Below are 17,832 nucleotides of genomic sequence, written 5' to 3'. Positions count from 1 at the left end.
TGTGGGAGCACAATTATATGTATCGTTTAATACAGTGAATTCTCTCTAACTGTCCAATCATCTGTGGCAGTGTAAAGGGCGGCTTGCGCTGTGTTCTCTCCCACGAGAACACACACAGACTTGGTGGTTGTGATGCAGATAGCGTGGGCGCGCACGGCCGCTCGCGCGCACATCGGCGGGAGTGGTAACGTCGAAGTGCGAGCGAACAGCCGTGCACGCGTTATTTGCAGCACAATCACCAAGTCTGTGTATTCTCGCGGGAGGGAACACAGCGCAATCCGCCATAACACTGTCCGCAGCTGATTGGACAGTGTCAGAGCGAAGACATCACTCCCCCTTGCCTTTTAGTTAGAAACGCCCCATTGACAGTTCAGGGGCTTATTTACATATCGGGCGCCAAAATATAACGGCACCGATATGTAAATAACGAAGGGAGTTAGAAAAATAATTTTACGTGGGACCGTGTTTGTGAAGCCTTTCCTATAACATGCTTCACTCTGCTGCACATGTTTGGGGAGGTGAAAGGTTCTCTTTAAGCCAAAATATTAAAGAGAACCTTTCACTAGCCCATACATGTGCATGTTATAGGCACAGATCCTAGGGCACTTTAAACTAGCCATCTACGTTTTTGAGATATCGGTGCTGTTATTATTGGTGCCCGATATGTAAATTACCCCCCGTACTGTCAATGGGGCGTTTCTTTTAATGGAAAGGGCAGGGGGGCGTGATCAGTCTTGTCATCACTGTCTGACAAGAGCTGCAGAGTTTGTGTGAGCGCACAGCCCCACGTGACTGAGCTCCTGCTTCATATGCTGTTCGTGAACATGACTGCAAGGGGCTGTCACATTGCCTATTGCTTGAGTCCCGAGCAGAGCATCAGCTAGCGCTTTGATTGGGACTCCAGCACTGCTCCCAACGAGGATGTTTGGTCAATTCAGGGGTTTCCTATCGCTGGAGTCCCCGAGCAGAGCGTCAGCTGATTCTCTGCCTAGGGACTCCACAACATTTGCCCACGTTATTGTCACTGTCCATATATGGACAATGACATCGGCAACACTACAGGAGTCGAGCATCAGCTAATGCTCTGCCCGGGGACTCCAGTACTGCTGCCGCCGTCATTTTCCATATATGGACCATGACAATGATGTGGGCAGATGTGGTGTCCCCAGGCAGATGCTCTGGGACTCCAGCGATAGGAAACCCCTGAATTGATCAAATATGGACGTCCGGAGCAGTGCTGGAGTCCCGTCCAAAGCGCTAGCTGATACTCTGCTTCGGACTCAAGCAATAGGCAATGTGACGGCCCCTTGCGGTCATGCTCACGAACAGCACATGACGCAAGATCTCTGTCACGTGGGGCCGTGTCGGGAGTGTCATCACTTTTAGAAAAGCTCCCACTACCTGAATAATTCATGAGGTTTGAACTGCATCATTTAGCACAGACTTTTTAATTAAAATATATAAGTAAGTTACTTGGTTTCACACAAATATATTATTGCAATGCAATTTTTGATCCCTGGATTACCCCTTTAATGTAAAGTATTAATCCGTATGGAGGAGAAGTGTGACTAACCTGTCGCTCAAGATGTGCCAAATTTCTCACACCGCATGCACCACTGTGATAAATTTGTTGCAGTTCCTGCCTGTCTAGTCTGGTTTTATCCTATGTAACTTTAGGACAGTATTAATAAATCTCCAGCACCGTGGTCTGTGGCCATAAAGAATGTGCCTGCTGGCTGGGAAAACGTAATATTTTCAATTTATAGGAAGGGGAGAGTATGTGATGTCTTAAAATACAGACGCCAGCTGAACCTCTTGTTGAAGCAAAGCTTTAAAGGTTCTGCATTAGCAGGGCAACTTCAATACACAGATTTAATGTACATATTTGACACGAATGTGCAAATTATACAGGTGTTATTTACGTATATGGAAATGGTCCATTCACTGTATTCTATACTTATCACCTAAGGATTTACACATGTAAGTTTCTATATTGTAGACCATTATAAGTGTTGTACCCCTTCAGCTATGAAGCTCTCTCCGCTGATGTTGACTGCACTTGCGGTGCCTAATGGTTACCCATCAAATTTAAAGAATATGCCTGGGAACTAGGTCAATGGCATTACCCTAATTCCCACAATTTTACCCTCTAAAATCATGGAAATCATGATAATAACCGGCAGGAATCTGCTGATGGGTCTGCAGGGCATAGGAGCATGTTTTATGTATCTAGTTGTTGTTGTTTCTGTTTTGCAGCTTCATCATGTCTTTGTGAATTGTGTGGAGTGCTTTACAGCCAGACTTCTCTTTGAACAAATACTTAACCAGCTTCACAATCACTGCCCTGGTCCTGAAAATGAATTTTCTTCCTTTGAGAGATGCGACACATTTAATGAATTTGTTCGCTTCTATAAGAGGGCAATTTCAAGTCAAGAATTAGAAAACGAGACTGTTTACATTGTAAGTAGTGGCTGACTACATCATCTACATCTTTTTTTATAAGCTGTCCAACACTTCATACGTTTCTTACAACTTGAACTAGAACTGAGACGGATTTAGCCTGTCCTACAAGAATTCCATATCTATTTAAGACACCACAAATAACTGTCGGAATGGTTTGTGTTATTCACCATAAAATAAAAAATCGCATAATTACATCTTTTACATTTTATATCCTATCTTCTGATGCATCTGCACTCGTTGTGTTGGCAGATTGATTTATGAGTCCTTGCATTTCTCTGCTTATTTGATTGAATAGCAGTGCAGAAACATTTCATAAACCTTACTATCCAGTGGTCTTGTTATTCTGCTAATCATCAAAGAATAGTCTTATGATGTTTTAGACTATATTCACAGGGCACGTGAAGTTACATTCGGCATATATGCCAGGAAATGCTACTGGCACATACGCTGAACCCAGCCATAGGTTCCCATTGACCCGACATGTCCAAACCAGACCTCTGGTTGGTAAGTACCGACATACTCCTTAATTCACCTGTACTGAAAAGTGTAGTAAGACTACACTTCAATACAGAGGCATCCCACAAAGAAAGTTAGACTGCGCTGTATACGTATATTTAGCGTAGGAGTCTGTGGTATACAGTTGCATATATTTACATTTAGCGTACACTACAGGAGATTCTACCTTTGTATATGCCAAATCCAAACAATGGCGTGATGTGAACAGAAGCTTTAGTAGGAATTTGCATAATTGTCCAGACTGGCTCAGATTTTGGGGTGACCGTATCTGTGTAGTGTCTGAGATCTGTGATGAGTTGTCACTCCAGCAGAAAAGAGGCTGCATAGTTCGGTATAGTGGAGTATATATATTCGTTATTTCTATCTGTCTCTGTCCTGGATCTATCTATTGCTAATTATCTCTCTCCATCTTCCAATAGTCTGAGATTTCCAATAGTCCAGCACCTCTGTGGTCCTGATAATCCTGCAGGATTATTGGAATTTTACCGTAGAACTTCTCATTCGTAGCATCTATAGTTTGTCTGTAAGGCTCTGTTCTCATGTGTGCTACGATTTCAGTTACTCTGTTAGGCTGGGTTCACACAACCTATTTTCAGACGTAAACGAGGCGTATTATGCCTCGTTTTACGTCTGAAAATAGGGCTCCAATACGTCGGCAAACATCTGCCCATTCATTTAAATGGGTTTGCCTACGTACTGTGCAGACGACCTGTAATTTACGCGTCGTCGTTTGACAGCTGTCAAACGACAACGCGTAAATTGACTGCCTCGGCAAAGAAGTGCAGGGCACTTCTTTGCTACGTAATTTGAGCCGTTCTTCATTGAAGTCAATGAAGAGCAGCTCAAGATTTACGAGCGTCACAGACGCCTCGCATAATGCGAGGAGGAGCTTTTACGTCTGAAACGAGGCAGCTGTTTTCTCCTGAAAACAGTCTGTCATTTCAGACGTAAAAGCCTGCTATCGTGTGCACATACCCTTACATCCGAGTAATGAAAAGAAATGGAAGTGCCGGATCTGCCGCATGATATAAACTAGTGGCGCCCGATGGACCAATTGACTTTAGTGAGGTCTGTCGGGTTGCCGTCATTTTGCTGTACGAAACAGCTCGGCGTGCTGCGCTATTTCATCCAGCAAAAGTGACCGCATCTGTAATGGAGGCTCCTAACTAAGCCTCCGATGAAGGTGTGAACAGTGCCTCTCCTTGACAGGCAACATTCAAACACTCTATAAAGTTTATATACAAGCGCTTTATTCTGGCGTGTTAATGAATTTCATGCTGGTTTTACTTCATGTTTTGGTTTTCCTTAAGTTATGATCACACATTTAATGTGTAAAAAGGATGAACTTTCTTTCATTAGGTCCTTGATAAGGCAGATGTACTACGGGAAATGGATGCAAACCTTTTGCCAGGATTCCTGAGGCTTCAGGAACTCGTAAGTGCACATAACTATTTCCCTTTTTTCTTTTACATGTTTTAGAAACCCATACATGAGACATTACTTGTAGGTTAGTAACTTTTTTATATTTTTTCTAAATTGCTGCTTTGTGCGTGTACCTCCTCTGTACACACAAATATACAGATATATATGATGAATACATAACGTATAGAGGGATATTGCAGGACTTGTGAGGACATCTACACTCCCATGGTCTTGTTCTCGGGGACAGTTCCCTCTAAATGTGTTAACCAGCGGATAACCTTTATTACCCGCTGGACAGATGATAACTGTTAGGCCGGATTTACACGAGCGTGTGCGTTTTGGGCACGCAAAAAACGCTGCGTTTTGCGTGCACCTAAGGCACTTAACAGCTCCGTGTGGCAGCCCCGTATGATGCTCGGCTGCACGTAGTGCTTTTCTGTTTTCATTCCTCCTTTTCACAGCTGTTGCGCGAATCACGCTCATCTCACGGAAGTGCTTCCGTGGGGTGCGCGTGATTTTCACGCACCCGTTGACTTCAATGGGTGCGTGATGCGCGAAATACGCCCAAAAAATGGACATGTCGTGACTTTTTCGCAGTGGATTCACGCTGCGGAAAAAACACGCAACTGTCTGCACTGCCCCATAGACTAATATAGGTCCGTGCGACGCGTGTGAAAATTGCGCGTTGCACGGACGTATATTCCGTTCGTCTGAATAAGCCCCCAGATCACTGGGCACCCTGGTTGAGGAGGAGTTTGTATGGAGCATCCAACTCCCACTCTGCGGCATCATTAATTTCCTATGTCCTCACAGTTCTCCCTGTAAGCAGGGGGGACCTTATATAGTTGGCAGTGATATGTTACAATGGGAGTTCTGAAATCTTAGTGTGCAGTTTAAGTTTCTGTCCATCAGTAATTAACCCTCTCATGACCAAGGGTCATTGAAGCACCATTGTCCAGGTCAAATTTTCCATTACTGATATGCATTTTTTTTAAACTATAATCTTTGCAACCGCTTTGGATATCATAACTATTTTGACTTTATTACAAGATTTATGAGACTTTAAATTTCTAGATTAGATTCCATGTTTTTTTTATTTTTATCAGCAGACAAATAACAAAAAATGTGAAAATGTGTATTTTTTTTTAATATATAGATTTAGCTTTATTCGTATATGGATATACAGTGTATATACACTGTTGCAGCTTTGTAATATTTAGTCATTTCCGTCAGCCTGGATCGCTGTGAGGGGAGAGTGAAGAAGGCTTTAAGGCTATATTCTCACGACAGTGAAAAAAAACGGTCCGTTTTTCATCAGTGTCTTTAAAATTTCCTGGCTGTCTGAACGCTTTTAACCACTATTTGCCATCCATTTTTCAGGTTTTGTTTTTTGTCCCAATCCCCTGAAAACACCATAGTGCCACACACCCCCTGTAGATGGCACCAAATAACCCCTCCTGTAAATGGCGCCACTGAAGCTCGCTCTAGGAGTGGAATCCCTTGCCAGAGTGTTGCTTATATGGAGAGTGACCTCAGGGGCTCCCTTTGAGAGCGGAATACCTGGCCAAAGCATCGGCAAAGCTCTGGTCAGGAATTCCGTTGGGGGTGGCGCCATTTACAGGGGGGGGTGGCGCCATCTACAGGGGGGTGTGTGGCGCCATCTACAGGGGGGGGTGTGGCACTATCTACGGGGGGGGGGTGGCGCTATCGCAAAGCCACTAATGTCACTGTCCATATATGGACAAGAACGTCAAGGGCTTTCCCTAGACAGGACTCCCCAGCCTGAGCGATTCGTGATGCTCTGGCTGGGGACTCCATTGGGGAGAGAGCCAGCAGACTGGAAAGCAGTGCTGAACGCATACGTGACAATTGCACGGAGCATCGGCAGTTGGAACGTATATAGCCGTATGGCTGACGGGAAGGGGTTAAAGTATATTAGGAAGTAGAGATTAAATTCCCCAAATAATAGCTTTATAGCGGAGCTGCACTTATAACACAAAAAATGTTTATAACCACTGTGCTCCTTTATGTGAAGAGGGTTAAGGTTTAGTAGCAGTTTAGAAATGCGCCTGATTTTTACAATGTACATAACAAATTTCCTTTTCATATTGCAGACCAGTAATAATGTTACAGTGATATTCCTGACTGAAATAGCCTGGGAAACATTCCGACCAAATACAGGCTGCCTTGAGCCATTGACCATCTATTTTACAGACTACAGTAAAGGTATGTTTCACCGATTTTACACGTGTAATAAATTTAAGTATTCCTTATTCTTGTGAAATATATGGTCATTTACTTTACAATTACAATCTTGGTGGATTGGTTAGAAGTCTGTAGGCCGTTTTGCTTAGATGTTATATATGGTTAACATATATAGAAAGGCAAAATTGGGTATTGAGGGATTAGGTGTTGTTTTTTGCACTTAATAATATGGTTCAGTACACTGAAGCCGCCTTATGTTCTCCTGACCGACATTATGATGCGATGCTGCTGTATATAGACTGACATGATGTTGCTGTAGTTAGTAATACTTTTATAAGTTATTTTTCAATAAATTTATTATTTACCTGTTGAATACCTGGACAGTGTTACCTGAATGCCTGTGTGTGTGTGTGTGTGTGTGTGTGTGTGTGTGTGTGTGTGTGTGTGTGTGTGTGTGTGTGTGTGTGTGTGTGTGTGTGTGTGTGTGTGTGTGTGTGTGTGTGTGTGTGTGTGTGTGTGTGTGTGTGTGTGTGACGTGTGACGTGACTGACATAATGGTCTTTTTTTTTTTAATGGACAAAGCCTAATGCAATGATATAAGAAAGGTATGCAAGCATAGTCTTAAATACATATATTTTAGAAAGCTGTATATTTTCCTGTCCTATAAATGAAACAAAAACTCGACAACCCCTTTAACCCCTTCCCCACATTTGCCGTATGGATATGTCATGGAAAGCTAGTGCTTCCCGCATTTTGCCGTATCCATACGATAAATAGTAGACACTGGCTCAGTTGAGTTGGTGCCACCATCGCCGGATGTCAGCGGAATCTTACAGCTGACATCCGGCTGTAATGGCGGGGACCGAAATTAGCTTTGATCCCCGCCATTAACCCCTTAAATGCAGCGCTCAAACGCGATCGCTGCATTTAAGCTGCTTGCAGTTCATTGCAACCCCAGCAATAAAAGGAGCTGAGCCGGTGTCATCATCGGTGGATATCAGCTGACGTCCACCTGTAACGGCATGAACCGGAGCTATCTGCGACCCCTGCCATTAACCCCTTCGATGCAGCGATCGCTGCACCTTCGAGATTGCTAGCAGATCGGCAGGCCTGCCAGGGCTGGCAACTGCTGCTATGGCAACAAGAGACCTAACAATGACCTCCTGCTCTGCCATTACAGAAGCCGATTAGGCCCCGCCTGGAGGCGAAGCCTAATCGGCTTGCTGTCAGTGAGTGACTGACAGATCTAATACATTGCACTACATAGGTAGCGCAATGTAGTAGAAAAAAACACTAGGGGACTTGAAAAAAAAGTGTAAAAAAAAAAAGTTTTAGAACATATAATAAAAGTTTCAATTAATAAAACACAATCACCCTGTTCCCTTATCAAGTCTTTATAATTGAAAAAAATAGAATAAACCATACATATTTGGTATCGCCGTGTCCGTAACCGCCTGATCTATAAAAATATTATGTTATTTGTTCCACGCGGTGAATAGCGTAAAAAAACTACCATAATTTCTGTTTTTTGGTCACTTTGCCCTACAAATATTGGAATAAAAAGTGATCAAAAAGTCGCACGTATCCAAAAATGGTACCTATAAAAACTATAGCTCGTCTCGCAAAAAACAAGCCCTCATACAACTCCGTTGACAAAAAAAATAAAACGTTCTGGTTCTCACAACTTAGCGACAGAAAAAATGCATTCTTTTTACAAATGTAATTTTATTGTGCAAAAAGTTGTAAAACATAAAGTGCTAAAAATTAGGTGTCGCCGGAATCTGTCTGACCCGCAGAATAAAGTTAACATGTAATTTATAACGCGTGGTGAATGCTGTATAAAAAAACTTTGCCAGAATTGCAGTTTTTTGGTCCCTTGCCTCCCAAAAAATAGGATAAAAAGTGATCAAAATTTGCATGTACCCCAAAATGGTACCAATAATAACTACAGCTCGTCCCGCAAAAAAACAGCCCTCATACCACTACGTTTATGAAAAAATGAAATTGGTTAAGGCCTCATGCACACGACCGTGTTTTTGCGTCCGCAATTCCCCCGCAAATCCACGGGAGAATTGCGGACCCATTCATTTCTATGGGCCCATACACACTATCCGTGTTTTCACGGGTCTCCGCATGTCCGCAAATCCGTGCCGCAGAAACTCAGGACATGTCTTATTATGGGCCGCAAATTCGATGCGGACATGCCAATAGAAGTCAATAGGCCCGTGGAAATTGCGGATACACCTCCGTGTGTCATCCGCAGTTTTGCGGATTTGCGGAAGTGTTGCTAGGCGACGACCGGGAATGAGTCCTGTCATCATCCTGTTTTACCTAGGCTTTTTTTTTTTCATCTGCATTTTGCGGATTACATACGGATGAACTGCGGATTACATACGGATGAACTGCGGATGACATTTCACGGAACACGGTCCTGGAATTTGCGGACCAGAAAAACACTACGGTCGTGTGCATGAGGCCTAAGGCTTACGTAAGTTAGGAAATCAAAAAATGTTTCAAGAGGCAAATTATCAAGGCCCTAAAATTAGGGAACCAGGAAGGGGAGTACCCAAACATATCTGCTAGAAGCGAGGGTGCCCCTATTACACCAGGACAACACTTCCCAGCAAAATTCCCCAAACTGCAAAGGTGTGGAGTGTGGACCAAAAGGGGGATAAGAGAGGACACCATTTATCAGTGCGACACTGGCCTGTGCAAAAAGGATTGCTTCACAGCGTAACACACATCTATGGATTATTTTTCTGTCTTGTTTTTTTTAACCCAATTATTATACCACCTGACTATGCCCCTGATGTACTCTGCCCAACTTACATGTACCCCCAAGTTCCAGCAATATTCAAACAAAATCACTACCAAGCAAATCCATTCTCCAAAAGCCAAATGGTACTCCCTCCCCTTTGAACCCTACAGTGTGCCAAAACAGCAGTTTACTTCCACATATATGGCATCACCATAACTGGGAGAACCCTTTTAACAATTTTTGGGGTGTTTCTCCAGTGGCATAAGCTGGGCACAACATATTTGCCACTGAAATAGCATATCTATAATATTTTAATTTTTACTTTGCACCATCCGCAGCGCAATCATTTATGGAAAAGACCTGTGGGGTGAAGATGCTCACTACACCTCTTTAATAAATGCCTTGAGAGGTGTAGTTTCCAAAATGGGGTCACTTCTCAGGGGTTTCTTTTATTATTTCACATTCGAGCTCTGCAATTGTGAACCAATACTTTGTAAATCGCCAAATTAGGCCTCAATTACGCATGGTACTCTTTCACTCCTGAGCCCTGTCATATGTCCAGGCAAAAGATTATAGCCACTTGTAGGGTGATTCTAAAACCGGGAAACACCGCATAATAATTAGAGAGCTGTCTTGTTATGGTCGCATAAGCCGGGCACCACATATTGGCATATCTATGCAAAAAATCCAATTTTCGCTCTGCAACATCGAGTGCACACTAATTTCTGCAAAACACCTGCGGAGTTAACATGCCCACTACACCCCTAGGTGAATACCTTGGGGGTTGTAGTTTCCAAAATGGGCTCACTTCTGGGGGGTTTCCACTACTTTGGTCCCACAGGGGCTTTGCAAATGCGACATAGCGCCCAGAAACCAATCCAGTAAAATCTGCACTCCAAAAGCCAAATGGCACTCCTTCCCTTCTGAGCCCTACTTTGTACCCAAAAAGCCGTTTATTGCCACATATGGGGTATTGCTGTACTCGGGAGAAATTGCTTTACAAATGTTGGGGTTCTTCTTTTTTTCATTTATTTGTCTAAAATGAAAAACTTTGATCTAAAGCTACGTCTTATTGAAGAAAGGGGATTGTCTTCATTTTCACTGCCCAGTACTAATAAATTATATGAAACACCTGTGGGGTTAAAATGCTCACTATACCCCTAGATGAATTCCTTAAGGGGTGTAGTTTCCTAAATGGAGTCACTTTTTGGGCGTTTTCATTGTTTTGTCCCCTCAGGTGATTTGTAAATGTGACATGGCCGCCGCAAACCATTCCTGCTAAATGTGATCTCCAAAAGCCAAATAGCGCTCTTTCCCTTCTAAGCCCTGCTGTGTGTCCAAACAGCCGGTTATTACCACATGTGGGGTATTGTTTTACTCGGGAGAAATTGCTTTACAAATTTTGTGGTGCTTTTTCTCCTTTTAGTCCTTGTGGAAATAAGAAAAAATTAGCCAAACCTACATTTTCATTGAAAAAATTGGTTAAGAAACTTTCTAAATGCTGTTTTGAATACTTTGAGGTTTGAAGTTTTTAAAATGGGGTGACTTATTGGGGGGTTTCTAATATATTAGGCCCTCAAAGCTACTTCACAACTGAACTGCCCCCTGTAAAAATAGCCTTTTGAAATTTTCTTGAAAATATGAGAGTTTGCTGCTAAAGTTAAAAGCCTTGTAACGTCCTAGAAAAATAAAAGTATGTTCAAAAAACGATGCCGACCTAAAGTAGACAGACATATGGGGGATGTTAATTGGCAACAATTTTGTGCGGTATAACGATCTGTCTGAACCATTGTCACAAGGCAGGGTGGATACGTGGAGTCAGGTGGTTTTCTGCGACCCAATAATCGGCATGATGCAGCTCAAATCAAAATTCATCAGATCAAAAAAGGTTTTTCCAAAATTCTGTTGTCCAGTTTAGGTAAGCCTGGAGTCCATGTTGCCTGCCCTTAGCTGACAAGACTGGAAACGGGTCAATCTCCTGCTGCTTTAGATCATGCTTCAAGGTTCATGCTGTGCATTCAGGGGTGCTCTACTGTAATTTTTACTAACAGAACTTTTATCTCTTTTAGATGTAGATAAATTTAAATATGTTAAAAATGCGTTTGTTTTTCCCTTTTTTTTTTTTTTTATATAAAGCTGACCTACAGAAGATTCTGTCCAGTGATCATCCTGAAGAATACTCCCCTGAATTCTATGCATTATACATCAATATTCTGCTGGGCGTGTTCTACACTGTCTGCAGGGATATAAAAGAGCTTAGGCACCTGGTGAGAGTTCTGATGTAATGTAATGTAAATGTATTTAAGATATTCCGTTATCAGGAGGTTGAATGATTTTCTTCATGTAGAGGCATACAGCTTTTATTTCTGTTGTATTCTGTATTAATCCAACAGGAAAAAATTTGAGCCATGTCCTATCATAACTCGTATTACAGAGGTACTTGGTTATACAGCGTCATATCAATGCACACGGAGTGCTTATGGCTTCTTAGTGTGCATGAGGCCTAATACGGACATCGTCACAAAGCTGTTAACCTCTCCAATTCTCTTTATCCTGTTCCAATATAAATATTTATTGGAAAATCTTAAAGTATAATTGCAGTTAACTGATGAATCCATGTATAACTTTTAGGTCTCATGCACATGGCAGAAGAGTGTCCATGATACTCTACGGCAGCACACGGAGTACTCTCTGGCTTTGTACATTGAAGCCTCAGAGACACTCTGCCGCTGTACCATGCTCCTTTGGGTGTCGTATTGGCAGATAATGCTCCCTTTTGCTTCTAGAGGAGTATGGCATCTGATGGAGCATGCCATTATTATTTTTTTCTTTCAAATCCGACAGAAAAACCTGTTTGCCTTTATAAGATATCTGGGGCTTACGGATGTATAGAAAGGTTGTATGCATTAATCACTGGAATAGAGTATCTGCTAATATTAATAAGTAACTTTTATTGGGTATGCTTTTAAAATCAACAAAAATGGTGACTTAAAGTGGCTTGGGCATTAAGCAACTCATTAGCATAAACCAAAAATCGCTAATAAAGTGGTAAAAATAGATCGTTTTTTTTTAAATAAAAAGCATTACTGTCACCTACATTATAGCGCCGATCTCCTTATGTAGGAGACAGGGCACTTATAATGTGGTGACAGAGCCTCTTTAAGGACGCAGCCAATTTTTTCAAATCTGACATGTCGCTCTATGTGGTAATAACTCTGGAATGCTTTTATGTATCCAAGCGATTCTGAGATTGTTTTCTTGTGACACAATGTACTTTATGTTATTGCTAAAATTTGGTCGCTCTATTCAGTGTTGTGAGAAACCCCAAAATTCTGAGAAAATGTGCAAAAATTAGCATTTTTCTAAATTTAAATGTATTTTCAGACGGATAGTAATACCACACAAAATAGTTACTAGTTAACGTTTCCCCTATGTCTACTTTGATTGCATCGTTTTTTTTAAAAGTCCTTTTAGTTTTCTAGGACGTTACAAGGCTTAGAACTTTAGCAGCAATTTCTCACATTTTCAACAAAATTTCAAAAGGCTATTTTTTTTCAGAGACCAGTTCAGTTCTGAAGTGGCTTTGACGGCCTTATGTATTAGAAAGTCCCCATAAATCACCCCATTTAAAAAGAGCTATAAACCCCCCCCCCCTCCCCCAAAGCATTCAAAACAGCATTCAGAAAGTTTCTTAACCTCCTAACCCTTTAGGTGTTTCACAGGAATTAAAGCAAAGTAAATGAAATTTACAATTCTTTTTTTTTTTTGCCAAGATTCATTGGCAATAATTTTTTTTTCTTTAACACAAAGTTTTACCAGAGAAATGCAACTCAATATATATTGCCCAGATTGTGCAGTTTTTAGAAATATCCCACATGTGGCCCTAGTGTGATAATGGACTGAAGCACCAGCCTAAGAAGCAAAGGAGCACCTAGAGTATTTTGGGGCCGCCTTTTTTTTAGAATATCTTTTAGGCACCATGTCCGGTTTGTAGAGGTCTTGTGGTTCCAAAATAGTGGAAATCCCCCAAAAGTTACCCTATTTTGGAAACTACACCGCTCAAGAAATTTATCTAGGGGTATAGTTAGCATTTTGACCCCCACAGTTTCTTTACTAAACTTATTGGAATTAGTCTGTAAAAATTAAAATCTACTTTTTTCTGAAACAACTTAAATTTTTTTACAAGGAATAAATGAGAAAAAGCACCACAACATTTGTAAAGCATCTTCTCCCAATTACGGCAATGCCCCATATGTGGTAATAAACTGCTGTTAGGACCCACATCAGGGCTCAGAAGAGAAGGAGCACCATTTGGATTTTGGAGAGCAGATTTTGCTGAAATAGTTTTCAGTGCCATGTCGTGTTTGCAATTCCCTGGAGGGACCAAAACAGCGGAAACCCCCAGAAGTGACCCATTTTGCAAACTAATACCCCTCAAGGAATATTTCTAGGGGTATAGTTAGCATTTTGACCCCACATGTTTTTTGGGAACTATGCCGTGACATTTTCTAATAAAATGTCAATTTAGCGCATATTTTTTCATTTTTACAATAAAGGACAAAAAGCACCCCAACATTTGTAAAGCAAACTCTTCTGAGCACAGCAATACTCCATATGTGGTAATAAACTGCTGTTTGGACACATGGTAGGGCTTAGAAAGGACAGAGCGCCATTTGACTTTTGGAGCTCAAGTTTTGCTGGAATGGTTTGCGGAGCCATGTCACATTTGCAAAGCCACTGAGGGGCAAAAATAGTGCAAACACTGCAAAAGTGACCCCATTTGAGAAACTACACCCCTCATGGAATTTATCTAGCGGTATAGTGTGCATTTTGACCCCACTGTTTTGTTTTTTTTGCTGAATTTATTGGAATTCGGCAGTGAAAATGAAAATCTACATTCTTTCCACTAAAATGTTGTTGGATTTTTTTCATTTTCACAAGGAATAAAGAAGAATAAGCGCCCCAACAATTGTAAAGCAATTTCTCCCGAGTACGGCAATACCCCATATGTGGTCATAAACTGCTGTTTGGACACACTGCAGGGCTCAGAATGGCAAGAGCGCTACTTGGCATGTTGATTTTGGTTGATTGTTTTTTGGGCGCCATGTCGCATTTGCAGTATCCCTGAGGTACCAGTACAGTAGAAACCCCTGAGAAGTGACTCGATTTTGGAAACTATACCCCTCAGGGTAATCATCTAGGGGTGTAGTGAGCATTTTGAACTCACAGGTGTTTCATAGATTGTATTAGAATGAGGTAGTGAAAATGGGAAAAAAAAATCCCCAAAAATACGTAGTTTTGCGCCCAATTATTTTTTTTTTTCACAAGGTGTAATAGGAGAAAGAAACATCACACAATTCGTTACCCAATTTCTCCCTAGTACGGCAATATCCCATGTGTGGCCCTATACTGCTGTTTTGGCACATGACATTTGCCTGGATATATGACAGGGCTTAGGAGTGAAAGAGCAAATGCGCATTTTGGTGATTTTCGCAGCATTGGCCCACATCGGCAAGACCCCCATTTTGGAAACTGCACCTCTCAAGGCATTTTTTAATGGGTGTGGTCAGCATTTTTTTTTTTTGAAAAACATTTTTATTGGTTTTCATACAATCATAATACACTTCAAACACAACAATATATTTACATTCAGACAGATGTCTTCTTTAACTCACGCAGGAGCGTACACAGTGCAATATTTGAGGTCTTGTCGTTCCTTGGGTTAACATCATTTTATTATATTCTGTCTCCCTTTCTTGAGCACATTAAAGACCTTGTACCTTAGTAAGCTTATCCTTTATTATATCCCTGTCTCTTTGAACTCAATGCCCTACTGTCTTGGCCCTCACTTAAGCCCCTTCCTTGTCCACTATCTTCCCCTGGTCTTTCATCCTCTCCTTTCCTCTATTCATTCCCTTCCATCAATGCACTTTCAAGCTTCCCAGAGTACCTTTAATATCTTCTGTAAGATACCAAGAAGTATATCTGAAGTTCTCCATCAGTTCCCCTATCTCTCTTGCAGGCAACTGTTCTATAAATGGCCTCCATCGTTTGAAAAAACCTGAGGTTCTTTGTTTCTTATGTTTTGTCGTTTCTACTTTATCTGAATACATACAGACTCTCATTTGCTGAGTTACATGGTGTATTGAGGGGATATTGCTTTCAATCCATCCTTTTAGCAGGCATCTTTTGGCTACAAGAAATATTATATGCATCAGTGGGGGAATATGCATCTGAATCTCTGTTACTTCTGCACTAGCTATCGCCTTATAATGAAAGAGCAACAGCATAGGGTCTGTTGGTATCTCTCTGTTCCATAGTAGCTGAACATAATCTAAAACTTTCCTCCAAAATTTTTGTATCTCTGGGCATGACCATATGCCATGGTATAAATCAGTATTTAATTGACTACATTTTGGACAAGCATGTATTCTGCTGGTATTAGCTATCGTTGCTGGAATATTGAAAGCATAAATTGCCGCATGCATTAATTTAAAGTGTGATTCTCTCCACACCTCATTCACCACACATTTCCTCACTACCTTCCAGCCCTCCAAAAGAGGACTTTTAACGTCTTGCATGTTCAAGGTGCGTCTCCAGTATGCAAACTGGTCTCTCGGAGCTACTCGGATGTACAATTCTCTTATTGTTTTGTAAAGCATCGACAGTGACGTCCTATGTGTCTCATCTCCAATCACCTCATCAAATGCATTATTTGTAATTTCTGATTCCAAATTCCTTACCAGTTTTGTGCAGAACGATTTAACTTGTAAATACTGAAGGAAATGGTTCGGGGAAATTTCAAATTTCTCTACTAATTCCGGTAATGTATATAATCTGGCCTCCGTAGCATGAAGTACATTGCCTACTGTCTCAATTCCCCTTTGTTTCCATGCTGTGAATAGAGAGCTCGATTGCCCCGCTGGAAATTCTATGTGTGACCATAGTGGTAGATATTTGGATAACTGATATGACAGCCCCATCTTTTTCCTCACCTCCTTCCAGCACATTATAGTATCTCTCAGTAGCACTGATCCCTTTACATGTCTAGGAAGCGCTGTTAGTCTAGTATGTAGTAAAGAGACGAGATCATGAGGTCCCGCCAGTGCCTTATCCAACTCGTAATTTGAATAGTGACTAGAATGCTGCAGCCAGTCCGCCACATGTCTAAATAAGCTGGCTATATTGTATCCCCTTAAGTGTGGTATATTTATCCCGCCTTGCCAGTGATAGCCTTGTAATTTCGCCATTGCGATTCTGGGTCTCTTATTTGCCCAAATAAACTTCGATATTTTAGTATTAAAGTCCTTCACATCCTTATGTTTCAATAAAATGGGCAATGTCTGGAGTGGATACAACAGTCTTGCAAAAGATATCATCTTAACCAGATGACATCTACCAAATAGCGAAAGGGGCAAATTTGCCCATCTGATAAGTTCATTAGTTATTTTCTGGAAAAGCGGTTTGTAATTGAGTTTATACAGAGTTTCTGCCGTTTGCCCTATCTTAATCCCTAGGTATGTTATGTGTGATGTCGCTACCTTGATACCTGTTTTTTGAATTTCTATGTTTTCCCTATGATTATGTTGTGATAATCTCAGCAACTCACACTTTGCCGGATTAATCCTAAGCCCCGCAAAAGAACCATAATACCTAATCAGGTCAAAGACCTTCTGTAAGTGTAGATTGGGCTTTGACATAAACAGAAGAATATCATCTGCAAATACTGCTGACTTCACTTCCTTATCCCCTATGTGTATCCCCGAATATAACTCATCACCTTCTAAGATCTTGATAAGGGGTTCCAACGCCAGATCAAATAGCAACGGCGATAAGGGGCATCCCTGTCGCGTACCCTTCTGTAATGCGAATGTCGATGACCTGAATCCCGGCGTGCAAACTGCTGCAGTAGGTTCCGTATACAGTGCTCTCAGATACTGTCTGAAGTTCCCTTTTACATTAAACTTGTCCAGGACCATGTTTAGCCATCGCCATTCAACATTGTCGAAGGCTTTTTCTGCATCTATGACCACCAGAGCTGACTGGTCACATGACAATGGCCTAGTTTTAATCTCATCCATCACTCCCAGGACCTTTCTGATGTTAGTGACTGCAGCTCTACCCTTGATAAAGCCCACTTGTGATGTTCCCACCAACTGAGGCATCAAGACCGCCAATCTATTTGCCATTATCTTTGATATTAATTTAAGGTCCTGGTTTATTAGTGATATGGGTCTGTACGAACCCGGTTGCGAAAGATCTTTTCCTGTTTTGGGTAATACCTTTATGTACGCCATATTTGCCACTGCTGGTATGTGGGTTCCCTGCATCAACGAGTTAAAATAGGATAATAATGTTGGTGTTATTTGTTCTATCATTATTTTGTAGAACTCTGCCGGGTATCCATCTGGTCCCGGAGCTTTACCTCTTGGTAATCCCTTAATTGCCATTTGTAGCTCTTCCATAGT

At 41.5% G+C, this 17,832-nt stretch overlaps 1 protein-coding gene across 3 annotated transcripts in view; it reads left to right on the top strand.

The window, feature by feature from the left end:
* The window catches only part of ORC5 (origin recognition complex subunit 5), a 69,528-nt gene that overhangs the window by 18,560 nt on the left and 33,136 nt on the right, over positions 1-17,832 (top strand). Inside the window, exons 4-7 of one of the 3 annotated variants that reach the window (XM_075828287.1) lie at positions 2,257-2,460; positions 4,339-4,413; positions 6,516-6,627; positions 11,501-11,631. In XM_075828287.1, the coding sequence (XP_075684402.1) occupies positions 2,257-2,460; positions 4,339-4,413; positions 6,516-6,627; positions 11,501-11,631 (522 nt within the window). The remainder of the gene's footprint in view (positions 1-2,256; positions 2,461-4,338; positions 4,414-6,515; positions 6,628-11,500; positions 11,632-17,832) is intronic. The other 2 variants (XM_075828290.1, XM_075828289.1) reach the window with 2 other exon arrangements.

The sequence above is a fragment of the Rhinoderma darwinii genome, chromosome 5, assembly GCF_050947455.1.
Source record: "Rhinoderma darwinii isolate aRhiDar2 chromosome 5, aRhiDar2.hap1, whole genome shotgun sequence".
Taxonomy (NCBI): Eukaryota; Metazoa; Chordata; class Amphibia; order Anura; family Rhinodermatidae; genus Rhinoderma; species Rhinoderma darwinii.
The sequence above is the reverse complement of the archived record's forward strand: the minus strand, read 5'-3'. Positions and strand labels throughout refer to the sequence as shown.